At 43.6% G+C, this 24,486-nt stretch overlaps 1 protein-coding gene across 1 annotated transcript in view; it reads right to left on the bottom strand.

The window, feature by feature from the left end:
- Vps53 (VPS53 subunit of GARP complex) overlaps window positions 1–24,486 on the bottom strand; it is a 134,363-nt gene that overhangs the window by 58,899 nt on the left and 50,978 nt on the right. The window contains exons 8-12 of the mRNA XM_028759203.1: window positions 19,370–19,448; window positions 15,542–15,685; window positions 14,935–15,077; window positions 11,813–11,954; window positions 148–249 (exon numbers count right to left, since the gene is read on the bottom strand). Of these exons, the coding sequence (XP_028615036.1) occupies window positions 148–249; window positions 11,813–11,954; window positions 14,935–15,077; window positions 15,542–15,685; window positions 19,370–19,448 (610 nt within the window). The remainder of the gene's footprint in view (window positions 1–147; window positions 250–11,812; window positions 11,955–14,934; window positions 15,078–15,541; window positions 15,686–19,369; window positions 19,449–24,486) is intronic.

The following is a 24,486-nucleotide window of genomic DNA, read 5'->3' as shown; positions in this document are numbered from 1 at the left end:
ATCTGATCGTGTCCTCACACAAGGCCTTCTATAAAACCTACCTTGTCATGATCTCTGAGTGTGGTCCCGGCCAGAGCATACATGAAGTGAGCCAGCCCCCTCTCCGGAAAGAGCATGAGTTACATACTACAATACAAGCAGACTTACTTGCTCTAACTCTCCTTTCTCCAAAGCCAGCTCCTCCATCTCTGGTGTCGTCTCGTCTTCCAGGAAAGGATTAGTAGATGGTGGTGGGGACTCCAGCTTTTTCTATTAAGACATGAGAAAGGTGTTATTTCTGAGCATGAGACTTTCGGGCAACTCAATTTATCCAAGTTTTTCTAACATCTGTCCTCATAACAAGGACAAAGGCACCGGGATCACATTCTCACCCACATGGCTTCATGGTCCTCTTTCACTTTCTAGAGCCTGCGCTGTCTACCCTACTCCATTCTCCTCCTCCTCCTCCTCCTCCTCCTCCTCCTCCTCCTCCTCCTCCTCTTCCTCCTCCTTCTTCTTTTAATTGTTTTGATTTTTTTTAAAGGCAGGGTCTCTCTACATAGCCCTGGCTGTCTTAGAACTCATCATGTAGATCAGGTACCCTTATTCCAATTCTAATCTGGCTAAAACTCTCACTCATACTTTGGTCTTCATTTGAGAGGTTCCTTCTTCTGGGAAGCCTTTCTCATCTGCCAAGAGTGGGTTATATGTCTTTGCCACGTGTGTATCCTTTAAAGGTGTTTATAAAGCTGGGTATAGTTGCTTGTGCCTGTGCTGGCTAGTCTAGCTGAGAAACAGTGATTGACCCTTTTTCAAGGGAATAAGGCTTAGAAAGAGATCCAACATCCTTCTCTGGCCTCCACATGTAAGTACACACACCTGTACACTCACACACATGCACATTCACACACATGCAACACACACGCACAATCAGAAACATCTTTTATGCTTAAGTGCTAGGAGTTTCAGCAAACCCAAATGACAAGCAAAAGGGCTGTTGGTGCTTGAGTGAGGTGATGTGGCAAGGGATGGATCCTGGAGACAGAGGCTAAGTCAAGAGGGAGTTTCCAAATGTATTTGTGACATTTTAGCATCTACCAGTAATAGAAACTGATGTGATTCCTAAAACCAGGAGAAGGCCACAGCTGGACGATTGTGTAAAAGACTGCCAAGTGCCAGGGTGACCAAATGTGAACTGTGGTAGTAAACGCTCATCTCAACCGGGGAGTCTACCCTGCCCTTGATCATTCAGTTCCCAGATAAAAGGCACACAACTTTTATATTTATAATAAGCCTTAATCAGCACTAGGACTGTGTTGGGCCCCTTGTCTCTCCTTCCCATGCATGCTGGCGGTGTGTGGAAGGCAGGGGCACGGACACCCAGACAGAACGTCAACCAGCACACACCACCTGCTATGGCCGTGGGGTCCACGTGGACGTGTCAAGCGCTCTGCCGCCCCCGCACAGTTCATTCTGTTCAAAAGTTCCACTCAACCCTCTTCCCCAAGCTGGAGAGGATGGCTGGTCCATTGTGGTGTAGTGCATGCCCTTTGAGATCTGTCTTAGTCACTTCTGATCCAGGGTGACTCAACAGGACCTGTTTAGCCCTGCCTCTGCTCAGCTGTTGCTGATGTAGCGCTTTGCAATTGGCCCTGTCAGTCACCCCATACCTTCCATCACCCTTTCCTGCCCCCTACGTCATATTACCCCACCAAAACTCCTCCACTCCATGCTCCAAGTTTATATAAACAAGAAGTTGTTACATTAAAGTTGAGTTCCTGCTTCGACAAGACTCCCAGGTGGGTGTGTTTCTTTGGGCAGCAGACACTCATCCCGCTCAACTCTGAAGAGACCCAGCGGGACTGGGATCTCTCTCTCCTCTTCCCTGGACCTGCTGATGTTTAAGGATCTGACAGAACTGGGTATCTGCCCTCTAAGCTATTAGTTTTTACCTCCCTATCAATAACCCTGAGTTATGACTTGCCATGGTCCACGTGGGCTGTTCATACTCCGATTGGCCAGCCCATACAGCCAGTTCTTATAATCTCTTACCCCATGGTGTCTCTCCTCTCTCCATCTTCTTCTTCCCCAGAAACCAAAACCCCCTAAGGTACCTGCTATGAGCTTTAAAATAATTCTACTTATATACATTTAAACTACTAAATTATTGTCTAAAACACTTGGATGCTATTTTGTAGTCAGAAAATGGCTTCTATATATGAAGAAAGCCTTGTGATGACTATATCAGCTTAAGGTAATCATTATTAAGACAATGGCTTTTGCAGAAAACTGGCAAGAAACAGTGCATTCAAACAATCAGGCAAATATTTAAGATCCTCATCCTCTGCATGCTAGCTTCTTGAACTGCTGTAAATCATTTAAATGTATGTGTGCAAATATATATGGAGATAAATATATTGAGAGAGAGAGAGGGAGAGACAAGTTTTTTTAGAAACCTATTTAATTACCTTTTTAAGAGATGCTAGTATTTTGCCAGGCACAGTGACATATGCCTACAATCACAACACTCTAGAGCACAGTTCTCAACCTGTAGGTTTGTTCCAGTCAGAATCCAGTCTGTGCTATCCAGTGAGTTCCAGGACAGCTTGGAACTCAGTAAGAATCTGTCTAAAACCAACAAATAAGCAAGCAAACAACATTGCTGGCATTTTAAGAGGGGGTGGGAATACTCATATTTTAAGGGAAGGGGATTGTGAAGAAGAGAATTTACCAAACCTAAACTTTAACAATTAAATTAGTTGATGGGTACCTGAAGTCCTAGTTTGTTTTATTTATTTATTTTTTTGGAAAGTGAGACAGGAGAATCTCTTAAGCCAAGGAGTTTGAAACCAGACAGGGTAATATAAAACATCATTTCAACAAAACAAAACTCCACAGCTAGAGACACAGCTCAGTGGTAGAGTTCTTGTTTAGGCACAGCTACATGGTGAGTTCAAGGCAAGCCTGGGCTACCTGAGAGCCTGCATCAAAAAATTAAACACACAAAACAAGTGAACAATTAAATTAGTTAGGAGCCTTAAATTCACTTAATTGTATGTTTAGGGGTCATATTCCTGAATCAAGCTGCTATGTCTCTAAGTCTCCTGGTGCTTTGTGGATGTGGAAAGTGGGCCCCCTTAGCTAAAATTAAAGCCCTGCTCTAAACCATTCCATGAAAGAAACAGGATCTGAACTTTTATAGTAAATGTTCTTTATCTATTGCTAAGTTCATTAAAGTTGGGAATAATAGTTTGACTTTTATATAGCTGAACTTCACTTTTAAAGCACAATGTGTTATTTATCTGATAAATGAAGAAACAAACAAATAAACAAAACCAGAATAAAGGAAACAGACAGAGAGTGTTCCTGGAGTCTGTGCCCCACTAGGGAAAGTGTCAAATGAAAGGATAAAAGAAAAAGGAAAGAACATGAAAGGCAGTATTGAACATTGTGAAGCAGGGCCACACTTCTCCTTCCTGCTCTGCAGCTGTTGTAGACCAAGGAGAATTTCTAGTTTGGATTTTAAGTAACGTGAATGACACGTTCTATAAACTCTGTGCTGCTACATGAAATGAAGTATTTGCCAAGAAGGGAAGAGATTTCCAATTTTAAGAGAATCCATTCTTTTAGCGATGATGACAGTGGATCTCAAGTCCAAGAGGGAAGATAAAGTTCTTCATATAGCAACTTAATTCCCACTGACTGGCTCACATGGGATTCCCAGTACTTTCCAAACAGAAGGGGCCACACACAGGCCAACCACGTTGTCTCATTTACTGTGAGAAGAGTTTGGCTTCAGTCAGGTGCGTTTCTACATCTAGGCCTGCACACACAAGTCCTCTTTGGAGGCCCTGGCTGAACATGTTACATTATCACAGAAGGAGCGCTGAAATTTAAGGCCATTTCCCCACTTTCCCTGAAGGAGAAAGCTTTCAGTTCTGAGATGAAAGCCCCATACTCTCTGCACCTCACTCTGTAAACACCGAATTAGCTCAGTTCCTGACTTGTACTTTGCTAGGTGGCCTGCGGCATTAGCTGACAATCACAAGTGTGGGGTGGGGGCTGAGCACACCTGGTGTTTACGATCCTCCCCACTCTTGCTGTCACACGCTCATGTCTCACATGGGATGGTATTACAGGGTTCTTTCCCTACTACCCCACAAGCATCTGTCCGATTCAACTTCTCTTTCTGAGCCTCTATACAGAGCACACTTGAAGAGGAGTTTCTTGTTCGACTAGTACTTACTCACAAATGTTTCTACATCAAGGTTTTTGCTCTCTGTACAGAAAAGAGAAAATGTGCATACTGCGTGTTTATGTTCATAAGGGAGTCTCAAAAACAGACTAGAGAGCTCGAGCCAAGAAGAAAAAGAACTCTTTAATATTTTGTTCTCTATCAATGTTTAACATGTAGGTAACAGCCAGGTGTAAAGTTGCACACATGTAATTAATCCCAGCACTTGAGAGACAGAGACAGGAAGATCAGGCGTTCAAGGTCAGCCTCTGCTACACAGTGAGTTTGAAAGAGATTTATATATGCACAGAAGAGAAACCAACATATCATAAGTCTGAGGCAGAGTTGGCAAAGCCTAGATATTGGCCATGGCTTTCTCCAAAATGGCTAAAACATCAGACTCTCTTTAGACATAACCTGCAGTCAGATATACAATACATAAAAGCAACCAAAGTCCTCAATTCTGATGGGAAAATGGATCCCTTCTTTTCTTCTTCTTCACTCATGCCTATCACTTCCAAATTTTATATCTTGACTAAGTATTACCTTCTCCTTAGAAACAGATACAGCCTAAATGTCCTTTAGGATATTCTCTTATGGATTTACTGCTGTGAACAGACATCATCACCAAGGCAACTCTTATAAGGACAACAGTTAATTGGGGCTGGCTTACAGGTTCCAAGGTCTATTACCACCAAGGCAGAAGCATGGAAGCCTCCAGGCAGGCATGGTACAGGAGGAGCTGAGAGTTCTACATCTTTTTCTGAAAGCTGCTAGGAGAAGACTGGCTTCCAAGTGGCTAGGATGAGGGTCTTAAAGCCACACACCGACTCCAACAAGGCCACACCTCCCTGGGCCAAGCATACACAAACCATCATAGATGCTATTCAAATGTTAGAATATATTCCTTTAGCATCAAGAAATCATTTATAGGGGCTAAAGCAGCAGGGTCACCTAAGAGCACCATCAGAAAACACAGGTATTTACATTGCTATTCATAACAGTAGCAGAACTTCAGTTATGAAGTAGCAACTAAAACAATGTTATGGTTGGGAGTTCTACCACATGAGGAACTGTACTGAAGGTCCCAGAGTTAGGAAGGTTGAGGAGGTTAGGAAGGTATGGGAGGTGAGGGCTAGAGTGGTGATGACTCAGTGGACAAGAGCTCTTGTTGTTCTTGTAGAGAACCAAGGTTCGATTCCTGCCACACTTGTGATTCACAGTCATCCTTAACCCAGTTCCTGGGAAATAATGATAATTTCTTCTGATCTTGGGCACCAGGCATGAGTGCATGTGTACACATGCCTGCATGAGCACTCATGCGCTTGTGCACACACACACACACACACACACACACACACACACACAATCTTAAGAAAAAAAAACTTAAAAAGAGACCACTTATAAATATTTTCAAACACTGATGAGAGATCCTCAGGTATAACAAAGCTACTTCTTTGCTCACAACAGATCCGTGGGAAACCCCAAGCACCCCTTCTCTCCTGATGGCCTCCCTAAGGCAGGCATTAAGTTGCCAGAAGGGTGGAATGCTCTGTGGAGGGGGTTTGGTTTTGGTTTGTTTTGAGACAGGGTTTCTCTGTATAGACCTGGCTGTCCTGGAACTCACTCTGTAGACCAGGCTGAACTCGAACTCAGAAATGCGTCTGCCTCTGCCTCCCAAGTGCTGGGACTAAAGGCATTCGCTATCACTGCCCGGCTCTGTGCAGGTTTTTAAACTATCTGTTCTTGTGTGTAAATGTCAAGGCTGACAAGCACAAGCTGGGTGTAGTGGTGCCTGCCTACAGCACCAGATCTAGGAAGGAAAACAGAAGGATCCCGAGTTCTAGGCCTGCCTAGGCTATAGGACCCTGTATCCAAAACCTAAAACAAGACAAAACAGAACATTGTTTCTGTAACTTTATATCTTTTAAGCTGTGCAAGTATACATTACACTAAGCTGACCTCTAAACTAAATGACAATTCTACTTTGAAGGACAACCTATGCAACTAGCCAAAGGAAATGGACCTTAGCAGCATGATATATGAGGATTATTTTTTAAAAAGACAAAGAAAAAGAAAATTCAAATTCCGAGAAGCAGTTAACCCCAATCTACCCTGCTTTCAGCAGAAGGCTGGACAGGATTCGCTCACCTTCAATCTAATCATCAAGTCACTGAATGCATGTGGATACAGTTAAGCCGCATACAGACATTTGCTTTTCATTTCAAGGCATGTGAGCCGTAGACATTCTTAAATCCCTCCTGCAGGGTCAGAAGTTGAGGCAAGAGGCAAACACACTGGCTGTTCACTCATGTAGGAATAGCTGAAGGAAAGGATGGAGATAGAACTTGGGAGCCCTAGTACAGGCAGACAAAACAAGACCATCCTTAAAGTTAAAAACATATCATGCACCTTTTACCATCACTCACCAACAGCTTAAAGGGAGGCTGGGGAGTGTGTGTGTGTGTGTGTGTGTGTGTGTGTGCGTATGTGTGTGTGTTGGGGATGCCATAAGAAGCAAACAGATAGGCAGGGTCTCTGGACAGCTTGGCTGTTTGGCTGACTCACTGCCTGCTCCCTGATTGTTTCCAATGAGTCTACTAGCTTTCTATAAAATGTAACATGTATTAAATAGTATCAAGCTACACCTGGATCCATTTTATTCTGCGACCCTAAAACAAAATGGTATTCAAAAAAGGATTTTCAGAAAGTCTTCTCTGGAGGCAAGCAGCAAAGGACCAGGGGACAGCAGATCATCAGGTTAGGTGGCTGATAGCTAGCCTGGGAGCTAAGGCTTCTCTTCCTAGGGCCATCTACTGTATGGTCAGGAGCCATGAGTGGTTTACCAGAGTCCCTCCCATCAAGAATTACAGAACATAAGCAGAATGGATGACCTGTTAGTCCAGATAGAGGTGATGGCTGGGACTAGGTTCAGTGCAAATGCCGCCTACAATACGGACCTTCATAGCACACCAAAGCTAGGGAAAGCCATGGCAGTCTAGTAGTGCTCTAAAACTCACATTGAAGAGAAAACCCTCACTGTCTATGGGACCTCACTGTCAGGACTTAAAATGCAGATTGGCTGTTGAGGCTTGATACAATGGTCCAGAGGAAGAGGCTGAACTCTGTTATATGTTGACTGACCTGGAGAAGTGCACAGAAAGACAGATGACAACTGAGAAAAGTACATAAAGAGATTACAATGTTCTGTAGTGGTGTGTGTGTGTGTGTGTGTGTGTGTGTGTGTGTGTGTGTGTGTGTCCCTGGTTAAGGATTTATGATCTGAAACTCCCTTAGGAGCCTAAAAGGAAAAGTAATTCCTGAATGATTATAAGGGAGAATGACAAACTCATTCTGCCAGAAAATGTCAACGTCACATAACCAAGAAGACAAGGTCTGGGGAAGAGGGTTCCTAGCTATGGAGTACAGCAGCTACCAGATGACAAGGTTCCAGACCAGGAACCAGCCCAGGCTAGAGAAATCAAGGTAAAGAAGTGCAGTGTGGGGGCTGGAGAGATGGCTCAGTGGTTAAGAGCACTGATTGCACTTCCAGAGGTCCTGAGTTCAAATCCCAGCAACCACACGGTGGCTCACAACCATCTGTAATGAGATCTGATGCCCTCTTCTGGTGTGTCTGAAGACAGCTACAGTGTATTCATATATAATAAATAAATAAATCTTAAAAAAAAAAAAAAAAAAGAAGTGCTGTGTGACCCTGAGAAATAAGCATGGCAGCTTCACCCCTCCAGACAGAAGTGGCTGATGATCAGTCAAGTGCCACCCAGATAGTGAGTGCTGCACATGTTCTCCACAACAAAACCAAACCAAAAAGGGAACTGTCTTCACACACAGGAGCAGAGGCCAGGCTGGCATCTCATGGTCTGCTTGGCTGACCAGCTTAGCAGCCTTGGGCTGTCTACAAAGACCCTCTTTGCCCCGTTATTCTAGTACTTTACTTTCTAGCTACAGCATATTCCTTCTACAAAGTAATGCAGAAGTTGCAAAATGACATTCTTGTTCAAGTATCCACATGTATTTTGGCCATATCCACTCTCTACTGCCTTTTCCTGTCCTGTTCTCCTGAGTCCCAACCCTAGCACTTTTGACCACCGGGGGATTTCTTGGATTAGTGAGAATATCAGTTTGTCCCGGTCAGACCTGGGTTTGCAGGCATTCCTGGTCATCAGCTACAAGAGGGCCATCTGTTCTGTGTTCTTACAGTGACCTAACAGCAAACAGAATTCATGAGGAACGGGATCCTGAAGATAGAGGTGAGGGTATGGCTCAAAACAGGCATTTGGCTGAATGATATTCCAGAATCTGCTGTTGGGGTTTGTGTCTTGTTCACTTGTGCTCTGCCCAGCCTGGGCAGCCAGACACCATGAGAGCTCAGGGACTACATCCAGGGTGGGCCTGGTGCTCAGAGCTGAAAATTCTCTGCCCTGTTAGGCTGAAAGCAGGCTGCCTACGCCTCTGCTGAGAAGCAGGGCTCAGGTAGGGCTGACACGAGGGTCTCACAGACGCTGTTGGGGACTGGCTTCTCAGAGAGACATTGCCTGTGTGTGGGTTTTTTGTTTTTGTTTTGTTTTATTTTTGTTTGTTTGTCTGCAGTACTAGGGATAAAACCTAGGGAGGGCCTTGTGCATGCAAGGCAAACCTCTATCACTGAGCTAGTCCTAGCCCTGACACACACACACTTTTTTCAGTGGTTTTTCTGCTAACTAGTCCCTTTAGTGACTTGCAGTTTCTTTAAGGACCATGGTGATTTGATTGAGATGTTCCCTAGAATCTTGGGCATTTGAATACTTGTTCCTCTGTTGGTGGTACTGTTTGAGTAGGATTAGAAGTGTGGCCTTGCTAGAACAAGTGCAGGCTTTTGAGGCTTCAAAAGCCATGTGTTATTCTCAGTTTGCTCTCTGCTTCTGCTTCAAGATGTGAGCTGTCTGCTACTATTCTAGCTGCCATGCAGTACTGGCTAGTTTTATGTTACAACCTGACACAAGCTAGCATCATCACAGAGAAAGGAGCCTCAGTTGAAGAAAGGCCTCCATAAGATCCATCTGTAAGGCATTTTCTCAATTTGTGATCAATGGGAGTGGACCCAGTCCATTGTGGGTGGGGCCATCACTGGGCTGGTAGTCCTGGGTTCTATAAGAATGCAAACTGAGCAAGCCAGGGAAGACAATCTAGTAAGCAGCACCCCTCCATGGCCTCTGCATCAGTTCCTGCCTCCAGGTTCCAGCCCTGCTTGAGTTCCTGTCCTGACTTCCTCCAATGATTGTGATCTGGAAATGTAAGCCAAATAAGCCTTTCCTCCCCAACTTGCTTTTTGGTCATGGTGTTTCATCGCAGCCATAAAACCCTGATTAAGACACATCCCTGCATGCTGCCCTGCTTCCCCACTAGGACAGAAATGAACTCATCCTTCTCATAGGTTCAAATAAACCTTCCTTCTAAGAGTTGCCTGGGTAACGATGTTTCATCACAAACTAGAAAAGTAACTACAACAAGGATACTTTCATTCATTTGTGACCTGTTTTTTCCTCTATTACTAAAATAAAATCAATTTTAAAAGTGAGTTAGAATGCAGAGGACTAGCCGGGCGGTGGTGGCGCACGCCTTTAATCCCAGCACTTGGGAGGCAGAGGCAGGTGGATTTCTGAGTTTGAGGCCAGCCTGGTCTACAGAGTGAGTTCCAAGACAGCCAGGGCTACACAGAGAAACCTTGTCTTGAAATACCAAAAAAAAAAAAAAAAGAATGCAGAGGACTGTCTATATATTTTATTTACTTCTTTATTGTGAAGTTTTTGTGTTATTACTTCTTTCTTTGCTTTTTGAGTCAGAGCTCATGTAGTCCATGGTAGCTTCAAACTTAATTTTAGTTGAGAATGACCTTGAACTTCGGATCTTCTTGCCTCTATTCCTCAAGTATTAGGATTACAGGCCTATGACATCACACCCAGCTTCTATATATCATATGTTAAGTGTGCCAGTTGTATTTTGTGATTCCAGTTGTCTTTTAGTAAGATCAGGAGTGAGTCTGAGCAGACAGGGGCTGGATATATTGCTTTAAAACAGAACTGTCATCATTTTTACATCGCAAAGTGGACTCCTAAAATGGTGGTACAACTGCCAACACCCTACAGTGACTGTCTGAACTTAGCCAGGGAGATGGCCATGAGGAAACAGAAACCTGGGCCCCAGTGTTTTTTTAGGAGCCCTAAGACTCAATGACTTTGTTCATCAGACAACTACAATTTCCTTCTATTTCCATAAACAGTCATCCATCCACATGTAAAAGGACACCTGCTACCCATAAACTGGCCTGATTGTTGACAGGTTCAGTGCCCTCCTGGTAGGGTTCGTCCAGGGACCCTGTGCTACCTAAGACAGGGGGAAAAATCTCCCAATAGGGAGGGATCTGCCCTTAAGCCTCCAGGGAGCCTAGGCCTAAGCTCCCAGCTGTAGCAGCCCAAGCCGCCCCACGTTCGGGGGTCACCCTATATCTGCCCGAGCTGCTGCTTAAATCTGTGGGTCAGGGTCTAGCAAGAGAGAGAGTGGGGACAGAGGGACAAGAGACGCGAAGAAACGAGACAGAGTCTGATCTAGCCTCTCAAGTCTCACCTTAAGTCTCTCCTTTATTGAAAGGAAATCATGGGTATATATAAGCACAAGCAGGGGAACGCAGCTGAAGATACTTTACCACATGCACCCTGCAGCTGGGGGCAATAAACACAAAACAAAATATGCAAGAAAAGCAAGATAATTATCAGAGTGTGCTCAGCTGTTGTAGGCTGTTGAAAACAAGTCTCTTGTCAGGGTATATGGGTCGAGATGGCTGCAAAGATGATAGCCGCTTTCTGCTCAGAGTCAGATCCCAACACCCAGCTAGGCTGCTGTTCTATGCTCTGGAGAAACAGCCTGAAGTCTGTCTCCCAGTAATTTTTTTCTACCCATGGAGTGGTGCTATTCAGTGGTTTTGCTGACTTTGTTTACTATACCACCTCTCTTCAACCCAGTGCTGAACGATCTGCCCCCTATGCTAAGGTAGGCCTTATGGGGGCAGGAGAGGATCCTACCCAAGTGCCAGGAACTTAGGACTGGAAAGCTCAGAGCTACAGAGCATTGCAGGGGTGAGAGATACACAGGAAGCCCACGTTCCAGTCCTAACTCCATCTTTATTCCTCCATTGGAGTAGCCACAATTCTGCTTTTACTATTATCTCTGTGACTTCTGGAAGTCAAAAGAACACAGTAGGGGGGTTCTACAGGGATGAATCAAAGTAACTGAGTGTGGAACATATGGCAGAAATTTAAAAAACAAACAAACAAAAAAACAAACATGCCAAGCTTAGATTCCACATCAAGTTTTGTTACGAGCTTTGAATTTACTAATTTGGCTCATTTTCCTTGTCAAAAGAGAAAATTAAACTGGACACAATGGCAGGTGCCTGGGGTCCTAGCTCCTCTGGAGCTGAGAGGGAAGGATCACTTGAGACCAGGAGCCAAAGGATGAGATGGTTTTACAGAGAAACCATGAAGGAAGCCTGGCCACCCTAGCCTCTAGTACCCAGACCCAGCTTCATCAGGAAGGTCTTACCAGGGTTCCATCTGTCAGGGTGCAACCGGAGAAGCGTTTTGCAAGAAACCCCTCAAAGTTTGTTGTTCTCTGAATTGCAAAAAGAAGCAATTTCACTTCAATTTCCTTAGCTCTGGCTCGCATGATTTTGGAAAGTTCTGTCCTTCAAAGTAAAGAAAGAGACGCTGTCAAACATCTTTCATTCAAGATACGGCAAAGTGGGCTGGAGAGGTGGCTCAATGATTAAAAGCATTTGCTGTTCTTGTAGAAGACCGGGATCAGTTGCCAACACCTATATGGTGGCTCATAACTCAAGTTCCAGGAGAGCTTCTTCTAGCTTCTACAGGTACCAGGCATCCACATGGGGGAACATAATACATGAAGAATATACATAAAATAAAAATAAATATATATGTATTTATGTATTAAATATATGTCAAAGGAAATAGTTTTCATTCATTCAGGAAAAATGTATAGAATCACTTCAAACTCTGAGGTCTATTACCAACTCAATCTAAAGCCTAGGGAATAGAAATATAATCATCTTCCTTCCCACAGGGGTCACATCTAAGAGCTTTCCTCAGATACTTGAATCCAAGGTGGTACCAAGCCCTATACATGCTATGCTTTCTCCACACATATATCTATGGAGAAGTTTGATTTATAAATTAGGCACAGAAAGAAAGCATCAGTAACTTACAGAACAAAACAACAATTATAACAGTATACTGTAATAAAAACTGTTTCCAAATTCATGAATTGTTCTACCATCCACGGAAAGTGAATCTACACATACAGCGAGACTACACACATCATAGTAACACATTAAAGATGCTAATCTGATAATGTGGTTACTACTATGTTTATATCTCTATGTGGTTCTTTGTTGTTGTTGTTGTTGTTTTGAGACAGGGTCTCACTGTATGTACCCCTAGATGCCCTGGAACTTGATATATAGAGCAGGGCCTCAAACTCAAGAGATCTGCTTGCCTTAGACTCCTGAATGCTAGGGTTAAAGGCATGCAGCATAATACCTCACCTGTAACTTCAAATTTTCAGTCACTTGCTAATAACACAGGGTATAACTTATTCCTATATAATTTATATATCTCATATAACCTCACAAGTCATGAATCACTGAATTACAGAGCTCTTCGTCTTCTAGAGAACTCAATATACAGCTCTTCATCCAGATCAAAGACCCTAGAAATGCCATAGGAGGGCCAGTGAAAGACAATATTATATGCTTGGCTGCTTCTGCCTATGTCTATTGTACCTAGGTGCTCTGTTGCAGAATGCAGGTTATTTGGTAACAGTAACAGGTGAGTACTGAGTAAGTACTAAGCCATCATCATCTCCCACACAAACGACAGAGTGAATGTGTCTGTAGGATGTTCACCAAAATTCCCACAATGAAGCTTAGTAGCAGCACTGCCCTAGCTGGGACAATAGCAGGCAGCAATGCCTGTGAGACTTGCTGTCTTTACTAAATGCCTCAGTTAGCTCACACCTTGTTTTGCACAGGCTTGCCTGGCAAGTGTGCTCAACTGAAGCTGAGAGAAATTAGTAAGCTATTTCTCAAGAAGTTCACTCTTTTTTTGCCAACAAGATTTGGAAGCTGGCAACCACAACTAGCCATGAAGCAATACTTGACTATTTATTAAACACTGTATCTATAGGCTGAAGAGACAGCCCAGCAGTTAAGAGCATTGGCTGCTCTTTTAGGGGACCAGGGTTCAACTCCCAGCACCCATGTGGCAGCCCACAGCCATCGGTAATTCCAATTCCAAGGGATACTATGCCCTCTTTTGGCCCGTGTGGGTACCAGGCATACATGTGGGCCACAGATATACATGCAGATAAAACATCCATATACATAAATATAAATAAATCTTTATAAAAATACTGCATCTCTGATCTATATCTATGACAGCAAAGTACACCACCCAAAGTGATCATGGAGTTTGGTGAACGTGTTAAGGTAGGTTCAAGGACAATAAGCCTGCCAGTGGAGAGAGGAGGAGCAGTGTTGAAAATAAGGAGGCTGTGAGGGTGCATGGGAAATCTCTGTAATGACCATCTAATTATGATGTGAACTTAAAACTGATATAAACATTAAAAGCCCATTTTTAAAAAATAAAATCCTTTTGTCTCACAGTACATATAGTTTGAAGGTACTTTCTATCCATTTGTAAGGAAGAATTGGGATGGGGTATAGTCAAGTGGTAGAGAACTTGCCTAGTATGCACAAAGCTTTGGGTTCAATCCCCAGCTTCACAGGTGGGGAAGGGAAGGGATACAGAGTGGGGAGAGAAAGAAAGGGAGAGACACAGGAGGGGGAGGGAGAGGGGAAAGGGAGGACAGAGGCAGAGAGAACTGCCATAAATGATTCTAAGGCAGCAGAGTCATTTTTAGATGCAGGTATTTTCTCTCCTATATTAACCTAAAGACAAATATAATTACATGCTGTTAGAATGGAACAAATAGCAATGAAAAACATTTACCATGCTGTTTGGTAGAGTTATGAAAAAATAACAATACAGCTTGACTCTGGCTTTATCTGTCCTGGATATACCTGAGTTAACTTTGCTGGGGTGTAATTTTTCCATAAGGAACTTTGTGGCCTAGACTATATTCACAAACACAACAGAGAGGATGAATGGGAGGTCTTTAAAATGCCTAAGATGTTCAGATGCCGATATATAAGAAATCACAGAGTAGAAATGCTGTATTATGGAAATACATTCAGCAAAGTCTTTCCTCAGTGTCTGGCACATCCTCAGAGAGACGACACTGTCCTTATGGAGCTATGCATCTAGCAACTCAGGAGGCAAATGACGGCGGACAGACACACTAGATACAGATGCACACAATCCAGAAGCAGAGGAGTATGGCAAGCTCAGTCACTCTAGACACATCTGACTGCCGAGGCCCAGGCTGGTAAGGGAGGGCAGGCTTGTTTGAGGCAAGGCCTAGACAATGGGCCTTGTCTAGAGTCTTGGAGACAAGAGGAGAAGAGAAGAGGAGGGTGTAGTTGGTGTGAGGGTGGTGCCAATCATTTTGTAGAGATGGAAACGGTGTTCAATTTGCAGGACACATGGATACTAAGTCAGGCTTGGAAGTAAGGGAGAGCTGAAATTTACCTCGTCACGTGGCAAAATTCTACTGAGATCCTCTCCGTCATGCACCACTCCCGAGGAAACATCCGGCCATACTTCTCTTCATAGTCCACAAGCTGACGTTTCACCCAGGCATAACGTCTGTCAATTTTGTCCAGCCAGGCAACCTCAGGAAGGAAGGAACAAAACCACTCAGTGCTCAGAAGTGGTAGTATTAAGCAGAAGCCAGGATCCAAAAGAAAAAGACAGCCAGCCTCCATTTCTGAAACTGGAAAGAGTCTATACCACATTATTTCCTTGAACTGGGGGTTTTCACCTGGGGACATGATTGGACACCAAGGGTCTATGTATTCCCTAAAACTGTATGCAAAGTGTTGTGTACAGGGTACACTCTTCTGGGAGAGAAGATCTATGGCTTTCATTAATTTCTCCAAATGGTCAGTGACTCAACATGGTGAAGAACCACTAGCCTGTAAACTCAGCCTGGGGATCTGGGGTGCAGTGCACAACAAATAGTTGTTAACAAATAGATAGCTGTATGAGTAAAGGGTACCTCAGGAGGAAGGCAACATTAGTTTCTTTTTCAACAAAATTAAATAGTTTCATTTGACCTCATCTGGTCAATACTTACATCTTGGTTTTCTTGAAAAAGTACTAGATATTCTGATAGATGCTGTTTAATAAACTTTTTGATGATTTCTTGTTTGATTCTGGGGTCCAAAATATTAGCCACCAGGCACGCATCTCTCAGGACATTGCTGGGTCCTCCTGGCCTCTGGTAAAACAAACAGCACACAAGTTCAAGTGGCAGACGTGCCTGCGAATCTCCTGGATGCAGCAGTTATTAGTGCTCTCCCTGGATGCCCAGTCTCGCTTCAGGAGACAGATACTTTAGTTTCCTAGCCCTGAGAAAAGAACATTAAGCTAGTCTTGCAGTAGCCAACCTAAAAGCTAGCCTGTGAATCCACAAGACATTCAAGAAAACAGAGCCAGAGGAGATCACAAGAAATTTTACTTTCTGAGTATCAAAACTGAATGTGACCTAAAAAGCCAGAATGACAACAGATTCTAGTGAAGGGTCCAAAAGGCAGTGTCACTCACATGTGCCACTTCTTCCTGCTTCTGACCTTCCTAGGACCCTGTTGTATTGTTTGCTTGTGCTGTTGCCTGCCTGCCTGCCTGCCTGCCTTGAGACAAGATCTTGCTATGTAGCCCAGACTGGCCTCAAACTCAGGGTCCTCTTCCTTCAGCCTCCCAAGTCCTGGGATCACAGGCATGCCCTGCCATACCCAACTGTCATTCCTGTTCTTGTTTTTGTTTGTTTGCTTGCTTGTTTTTTTTTTTGTTTTGTTTTGGAGACAGGGTTTCTTTGTATATCTCTGGCTATCCTGGAACTCACTCAGTACTTCAAACTCAGAAATCCACCTGCTTCTGCCTCCCAAGTGCTGGGATTAAAGGCATGCACCACCACTGCCCAGTGTCATTCCTGTTCTTAATGAGGCATATTTGTGACAAAAAGAGTGATGGCTTTAAAAAACATACCCACGTTCTAAACTGCCAAATTTGTTTTACTGATGGGCAGTCACACAGCTAGCCAAAGGTGAAATAACTGGCAATGGCTCCATGACCTGAAGAGTTGATGTGGGGAGGGGCTGTAAGGATACACCAGCTAAGAAGGCCTCGTTTACTACCAAAGCAACTGGATCTCACTGACCGGCTCGTATATCCTGAATGTATTGCTGACCATGGCCCCTACAGTACTAAGAGTTCTGGAACCTCTAGGTTTAGCAAGATAGCCTGATGGCTTGGGAGGTGTTACTCAACTTCACCCAAAAAGCAATGAACTTGAATCAGGATGAGTATAAGTTCTTCTGAAGCTCTTCTCTTTGTTTTTGTTAACTCGGTAGTCTCAACTAATGTTCAGGTGTCACACAAGGTGCCTGAACCCAACTGTTAAAATTACCTGCTCCATTCTAAATGGCTATTCTGCTGTTCCTGGACAAACTGAATGTTAAACTCTGGCTTCAGGATGAAAATGTGTGAGCTCACGAACAAGTCATAGAGACCAACACCTATAGGCTCAGGGGTTCGAATTCTCTCATTTATAAAACATTTACTAGATTACCTTGGTTGTCTTAGTTATGTTTCTATTGCTGTGAAGAGACATCATTACCAAGGCAACACCTAAAAGAAAGAGTTTATTGGGGCCCGTGGGTCCAGCAGGTGGGCAGGCATGCAGCAGATGGGCAGGCCAGGCACTGGAGCAATGGTTGAGACTTTACATCCTTATCCAAGAGTAGGAGGCAGAGAGAGGGAGAACCAGAAATGATGCTAGCTTTTAAAACCACAAAACCCTCCTAAAACCACAAAACTGGCATACCTCCTAATACTTCAAAACATTTCTACCAACTGGGGACTAGTATCCAAACACATGAGCCTATGGGAGTCACTCTTATTCAAACCACTACACTTGGGCACTTTCTTTTTAAAAAAAATTTTTTTTTTGAGACAAGGTTTGTCTGTGTAGCCCTGGCTGGCCTCAAACCCAGAGATCCACCTGCCTCTACCTCCCAAGTGCTGGGATTAAAGGTGTGTGCCACCATGCCAGGCTCAATTTTTTTCTTAACATAGGGTATCTCCTGTGCAGCCCATACTGGTCTAGAATTCGCTGTGTGATCCAAGCTAACTCATGATCCTTCTACTTCAATCTCCAGGATGCTGGGGTGGTAGGGACACCCACCAATCAATACTTTAAAAAAAATTCTTGGTTCCACTTTGCAAAACTTGTTGTAGATTAGTATTGCAAGGACTTGTAGAAAAATCAATAGCCTTTTAAAACGGAAAAAGAAAACTCTTAACAATTTCCCATTAAGAAACAGCCAGGAAAGGAAATCAAGCCAATAAAACCTTTTAACATCATACACCACTGGGACCTGGGAGAGAGGGTAGAAGGGCCGTAGTTAGATGATGGGCAAACAGTAAAGACAACCTTTGCCCATATCCTTCTGAAGCATCATGCAATCGGATGGGGCAGAGAACACAGGAAGGCAGTTGCCTAGGAAGACAACTATTTACAACTAACCAGTAAGTTGAAAAAGTAGCTACTAGCCAGGCAACCTCCTCCTCCTTCTCAGAACTCCATTTTCCTATAGGGTCAACAGGAATATGGCTTTCCAGTCTTTTCCTTCCCTGAGTTATATCGGGTGACTAGAGAGATGAAGTTCTCCAAGTAAAGGCTTTACAAATCATCAGACTCCTGGCAAAGCACTGAAGTGGTAAGGTCAGGAGCTGGTCTATAGAAAGCAATCTCCATGCCAGGGCTGCCATCTCCACCTATTTCCTCAAATGTAGCACAGAGGGAAAGCGATTAAGATATTTCCAGTTATTGAATTCCAGAGCAGATTCAGGAAATGCTCCTTGGCTCCCAAGTGAATGTATATCCCCATCTCCACCCACAAAGCCCAGCGAGGAATGCTGCTGGCTGGGTGCTCTGCTTCACTTCTGCCTTCAACAATGCTTTCTCTTGAAATAGCTCAAATAATAGAGAAAACAAGCCTCTGCGGGTTCTGTCTCCCCCACCCCACACACACACATGCAAAGCATTAAGATGACATCTGCTTCAGTGTGAAGGATAGAGCTAATAGCAGCACAGTGACAGCCAGGGGAGGGGAGCCCGAGTGAGACATGTACCCAACAGCTCCCAGGCGAAAGCCTGTAGGCCTCGCAGACACAACAGAGACAGCTCCACCACCAGCGAGCTGGAAAATCCCAGAGACAAGGATTCCCATCATTAAAAGTGAGTCTCTGGACTGTGTCATGAGAGTTACATAAGCTCCCAAACATGCCTCCCAGTTGTCTTTCCACCAAACCAAAACCAGTGTTATGTAACAATCCTAAAAAACATTAGGGTTTGAAGTTTGTTTGGTTCATTTTTTTTTTTTTTTAAACACAGCTATGAGGGAGAAAAAGTGAGTTTATAGGGCAGACAAGCTACAAGACTTGACATACATTAAATTAAACCAAACAAATGCCCATTTATTTTTCCCAGAGAGTCTCATGTAGCCCAGGTTGCCTCAAACTCACTATGTAGGAAAGGATGAATTCCAACTTCTGATTCTCTTACCTCCACCTTCTAGGGCTTGGATTACAGGCATGAATCACCATACCCAACTTATTTGGGGCTAATGATCAAACTCAGGCCTCAAGCATGCTTAGGTAAGTATTCTACCAACCAAGATTCCTGGCCTGAGTCCTCTTTCTGATGCTGGAAAGACACAGATAAACAATCAGCATTGCACTGTGACACTTAAAACAGGCTCATCTGAGTCAGCAGACACTTGGCCTGTGCCAGCCAATACTTGTGGAGAGCTACAACATGAGTTATCACTCATGTACCTCATACTCTTTGCAGGGAATGTGAACACAGTGATAATATCAGAGGCAAAATACAAACCAGTACCTTGCTACCCTGTGAAGGAAATGCTTCTTCAAAATCAGCCAGGATTTGCTGTCCTAACTCTGTCTGCGCAGCCTTCACCCTGCAGGAAAAGGGACTGTATTAATGACTGACACCATTTTCAAATCCTCATATACAAGTGTGCATGGACCCACAGGGTCAGGAACTGTGGATGTCTCTGGAACTGTGCAGGTAATTACCTGAGAATGAAAAGGTATGTACAGCTAGGAAGGAGACGTCACACAGAAGCAGGGTTATGACAGGCATTTCAGGATGGACTGTTTTACTTTTTTTGTTTTGTTTTGTTTTTTGGTTTTTCGAGACAGGGTTTCTCTGTGTAGTCCTGGCTGTCCTGGAACTCACTCTGTAGACCAGGCTGGCCTCGAACTCAGAAATCCGCCTACCTCTGCCTCCCAAGTGCTGGGACTAAAGGCGTGCGCCACCACTGCCCGGCTCTTCTATTTGCTTTTTATAATATCTTAATATGTTAATTTTTATAATATCTTAAAACAACAAAAAGAATTGTTTCTAAGGTGTTTCTAAAGAAAAAAGAGTAAGATGATCAGTGAACTATTCTTTATGAGTGAAGGGCATTATTGACTGCGAAGGGCATAATCCCAGCACTGAAAAAGTAGAGGAAGAGGACCACAAGTTCAAAGCCAGAGAGAGATACATAAGAAGACCATGTCTCACAAGCAAAACAAACAAGACAGGCAGAACAAGCAATAGGCACTAGATGAAGATTTAACTTCAGGAAAATAAAACTCAACTGTAAGGAAAACTAAGTAGAAGGGTGGGGAGGGCTAGGTCAGGCTGGTTCTTAATAGTATCTGCAGGATTGATGGGTGCTCAAGAAATCTGCAGAGAAATGAAGGGAAAGGGGAAATGGCCAGAATGAAACAGGAAGTGCGCATTAGCAAAAGCTGCTCATCTCTTCCTTGTCCCCGACAGCTGCCTCTGCTGGGCATACCTGGCTTGTCCCAGCCAGGAACAGAGCTAAAGAGCAAGCCTCTTGGGCAGCTGTTGGACGGCCCTGAGCCTGAGGTAAAGACTTACTTTGCTAAAAGCACCATGAAACAGCACGCCTCCTTTCTTGGACTCCACCCTGAAACTTCTGGATTGATTTACAAAGTTTCTAGCAATAGTGAACTTAAAACCACAATTTCTTTGGCTGCTTAGGAGAACCTGGCAAGGGGCTGAGATTTTATTTTTAACGAGAGGATAGGCATGACCCAGAACACTCAGTTTCTTCCTGTGGCACAGTTATAATCATGCTTGATTCCAAATACTTTCCAGGGTTTTTCCATTCTCTTAAAATGTTCCAAACCATTCCTATAGAAGAGTTTATATTCTTTTCGGTTTGTGTTCAAGATATGGGTATGCTGGAACCTACCCCACCCCCACTTGGAGTTGCCTCAGAGACATCTGGAAACTTCCCCTGAGTGTAGAGTCTAATGTGAAAGAAAAGAATGTGCTTTCATAAAATTGTCCCTCAGAGCATCTTGCGACTTCCCAGAGTGAGCCAGCAGGCTGTCTGCTGTGGGACCGGGTCACAGGGCAAAGATCCTGATGCTATTGCCTCTCTGTTCTGACCCTCTTTGTGGAAGCACAAAGACAACACCAGTTTTTTCCTGAGCCACAGAATAAATCCTGTGGGTGAGGCCCACCCCTAACCAGAGGAATGCATGGGCAGATGTTCAGGGCTACCAACCTCTCAACAAGACTGCTGCACTAAGCTCTGCCCCTGTTACCCCCACCCTAGTCTACTACAATTGCCAATCTCTATGTTCTTGCTGATTTTAACACTACAGTGGCTGGAAAGAGAACCACAGTATATGATGGGCCTTGGTACTAGGGACAAAAGACCAGGCTCCCATGTGTAATGATTTCTAACTAATGTTCAAAGGGAGGGAGGGAATCAGGGTGAGGATGGAGAGATGGAAGCCTGTGCTAGAAGAGTTCAGTGTCTTTCTAGTCCTGGCTGTTTCACAATAGACAGCTGACAGTTCTAGCTGGCAGCAGCACCCACCTTTACAAGTGGTGGCAAGTGGATACATAATTAATATTGGCCAGAAGAATAAGCTTCTGCCTAGAATAGTTTGCAGCAATGGCTGTTAAAGTGTCTCCCAGTGACTGAAATGAAAGCGCAGCTATTCCCCTGGAGACATTACTGACAAAGACGGACCACATTCACAGACATTTTCTGGGTAAGATATGAGCCACACCTTCCATAGTGGTTACAGTTTCTTGTGAACTATTCCCCCAAAGTTTCCTGTGTTAAAGGTTTGGTCATCTGATTCACAATTTGATTGGATTATTGGGAAATAATGGAACAAGGAAATAGGGCATGGCTAGGTGCACTCAAAGGAGAAAGAACGGGGTGGGTAACTTGTAAGAGTCGATTCTCTCCTTCTAGCATACAGTCCCAAGGGTTGAACTGGGGTTGTCAGGGGTGGCAACAGGCATCTTGACCCACTTTATTTTTTTTTTGGCCTCGTGTCTGCCTGAGTCCCTTGCTCCATGATGAAGCAACATGGCCAGTGGACTGAACCCATCAACCAAAATAAGCTTTTAAAAACAAAACACCACCTCCACCAGGGCCTAAGTAAGTAGCCTTGGCTGGTTTGTAACACGATCTGTAGATAGGCTGGCCTCAAACTCACAGAGATCTACTTGCCTCTATGTCCTGAGTACTGAGACTCAAGGCATGCATCACTAGTCCAGCAACTATTACTTTTTAAGTTGTTTTTCTAAGTTATTTTATCACAGTAGCAGAAACTAACACAATGATCAGTTGTCTGAAAAGGATCCTAGAAATAAATTAGCAGGCTTATCATCAGCCCAGTGCCTGATAGGGAGCAAGCAAGATCCAACATCCCTTCTACAGCTGAGCACAGCAGTGCACAACTTTACTCCCAGGACTTAGAAGGCAAAGGCAGATGGAACAAAAAGTTCTTCCTGGCATCCAAATAAACAGCCTGTTGTGTGACAGTTACATGAAGTTGGTTACTACTAGGAAATGAAGCATTCTGTTACCTAGAAAAGAAAATCAGTGAGTGGCTTCCGGCTTCATTCATGCTGTGTAGAGTTGACCAAAGGTGCCCTTTCCGAAGGCTAGTATCAGTCATAAGGAATGGTAGGGCAGCAAACTAGGAAAACCAGACTTTTGCATATCTGTGACAGTCAAAGAAAATGTACTCCCCTGTTCTGAAATCAGGTGACCTGACCACCCACACAATGCATTTACTGAATGGAATGGATTAGTCAAAGACTAAAACGCAGTAGGTGCTACCAAGAATCTCAACCTAGGCTGTGGCAGAGACCTGGTGGGAGGCTCTGAGATCATAGAAAGCATTCCTCACAGCTTAATCTGAGGAGGTCCAGACAAAGCTTGTCAAATAGCTAGTCAGATCTATCCAGCCTTTTCTTTTTTCACTCCACCATGTGACTTCCCAACTGCCAGGCCTTTCTCACACGTAAGAGGTTAGACATAGCTCTGAGCGAGAAAAAACTAATTTAAGGGTTCCAAGGCTTTTTTTTTTTCTTGTTTTTTAAAGAAATACAACAATCGCTTGCTCTTTCTCAGGAAATATTGACTGACTAGAAGCATTTACCCCTGTGGATATGCTTAAGGCAGGAGGATTTGAAATGTAAAGATATTAAAGAAAAAGAAAAAAGACTTTCCTTCAATGCTACATTAAACATTTAGGCATTTGCCAGAAGGGTAGTTGAAAGAAATAGCAAATCAAGGCCCATGAACTTCATATTTCAAATGTACAGTCCAAGACTTAAGAATACAATCTTGTGGATGACTTGTGCGATTTATAGACAGCAAGGTATTAACACTGGAATAATGCACAGGGGTAACTCTTGGCTTTTTCCCCTCCTCCCGAACAAACATTTATTTCTATCATTTCCAGATGGTTCTACCATCACTATATAAACATAAGGAGGACAAATCACTGGAAATGATGCTAAAAATAGAAGGTTTGGACTTTGCTCAAAATGTTAGCACACCTCTTTGAAAACCAATGGCAGTTGAGCAAACAAGTAGCTCTCACACTGCATTCTCTTCAGCACTGGGACTAGGACACACTGCACTGACAAACTAAGAGGAAGTCCAGCCAAGAGTTGTGAATGTTTGCACAGCTGACACATATGACAGAATATAGGGTTTTCCTCTTGCACAAGCTTAAGAAGGTGGTTTTCAACCTGTGGGTCTCTACCCCTTTGGGGAGGTCAGATGACACTTTCACAGGGGTTGCAAATCAGATAGTCTACATATTAGATATCTACATTTGACTCATAACAGTATCACAATTATAGTTATAAAGTAGCAACAAGATAATTTTACCCTGTGGGTCCACACATGGGGAGCTGTGGGTCACAGCTTTAGGGAGGCTGAGAACCACTGCTTTCAGAGATGCTCTAACCATGCTCACTAAGTTTCTGCAAATCATAAATTTATAAAATGTATAAAGACGACACCTTGGAGAAATTAAAGATTCACTTATTTTATTATTGTGTGTGGGGGGTTTCTTTCTTCCCACTGTCATGCGTATCTGTGCACTACATGCATGCTTAGTGCCCTCAGAGGTTGAGTTACCAGAAGGCTGATGAGAATAAAACCTCAGTCCTCTACAAGAACAATGACTGCTCTTAACCTCTGAGACAACTCTCCAGCTCAGAAAAAAAAAAAAAAATTTAAAAGAAAATAGCACACTAAGAACACAGATCAAAAAAAAAAAAAAGAAAGGAAAAATAAAACAAACAAAAGCAATGGAATTGTCTCAAATTGAAGAGAATTTGGGAACAATCCACAGAACGAAAAGGCAGCCTATGAATCAGGAGAAAATATTGAGAACCTTATAGCTCATTAAGGTTAGTATCCAAAATATATAAAGAGCTTGGAATAACAAAGTAAAAACAAAAACTGGGGTTGAGGCATATTAAGTTGGCAGAGTGCCTGACTGGCTAGTCACTCCTAGGTCCAAAATCAGGCTGGAGCACATGCCTGTAATCCCAGCACTCAGAAGGTGCAGATAGGCAGGTCAGAAATTCAAGATCATATTCAGTTACATAAAGAGTTTGAGGCTATCTTGGGATACCTAAGACCCTGT

The sequence above is a fragment of the Grammomys surdaster genome, unplaced genomic scaffold (assembly GCF_004785775.1).
Source record: "Grammomys surdaster isolate TR1022 unplaced genomic scaffold, NIH_TR_1.0 126278, whole genome shotgun sequence".
In the NCBI taxonomy this organism is placed as follows: Eukaryota; Metazoa; Chordata; class Mammalia; order Rodentia; family Muridae; genus Grammomys; species Grammomys surdaster.
The sequence above is the reverse complement of the archived record's forward strand: the minus strand, read 5'-3'. Positions and strand labels throughout refer to the sequence as shown.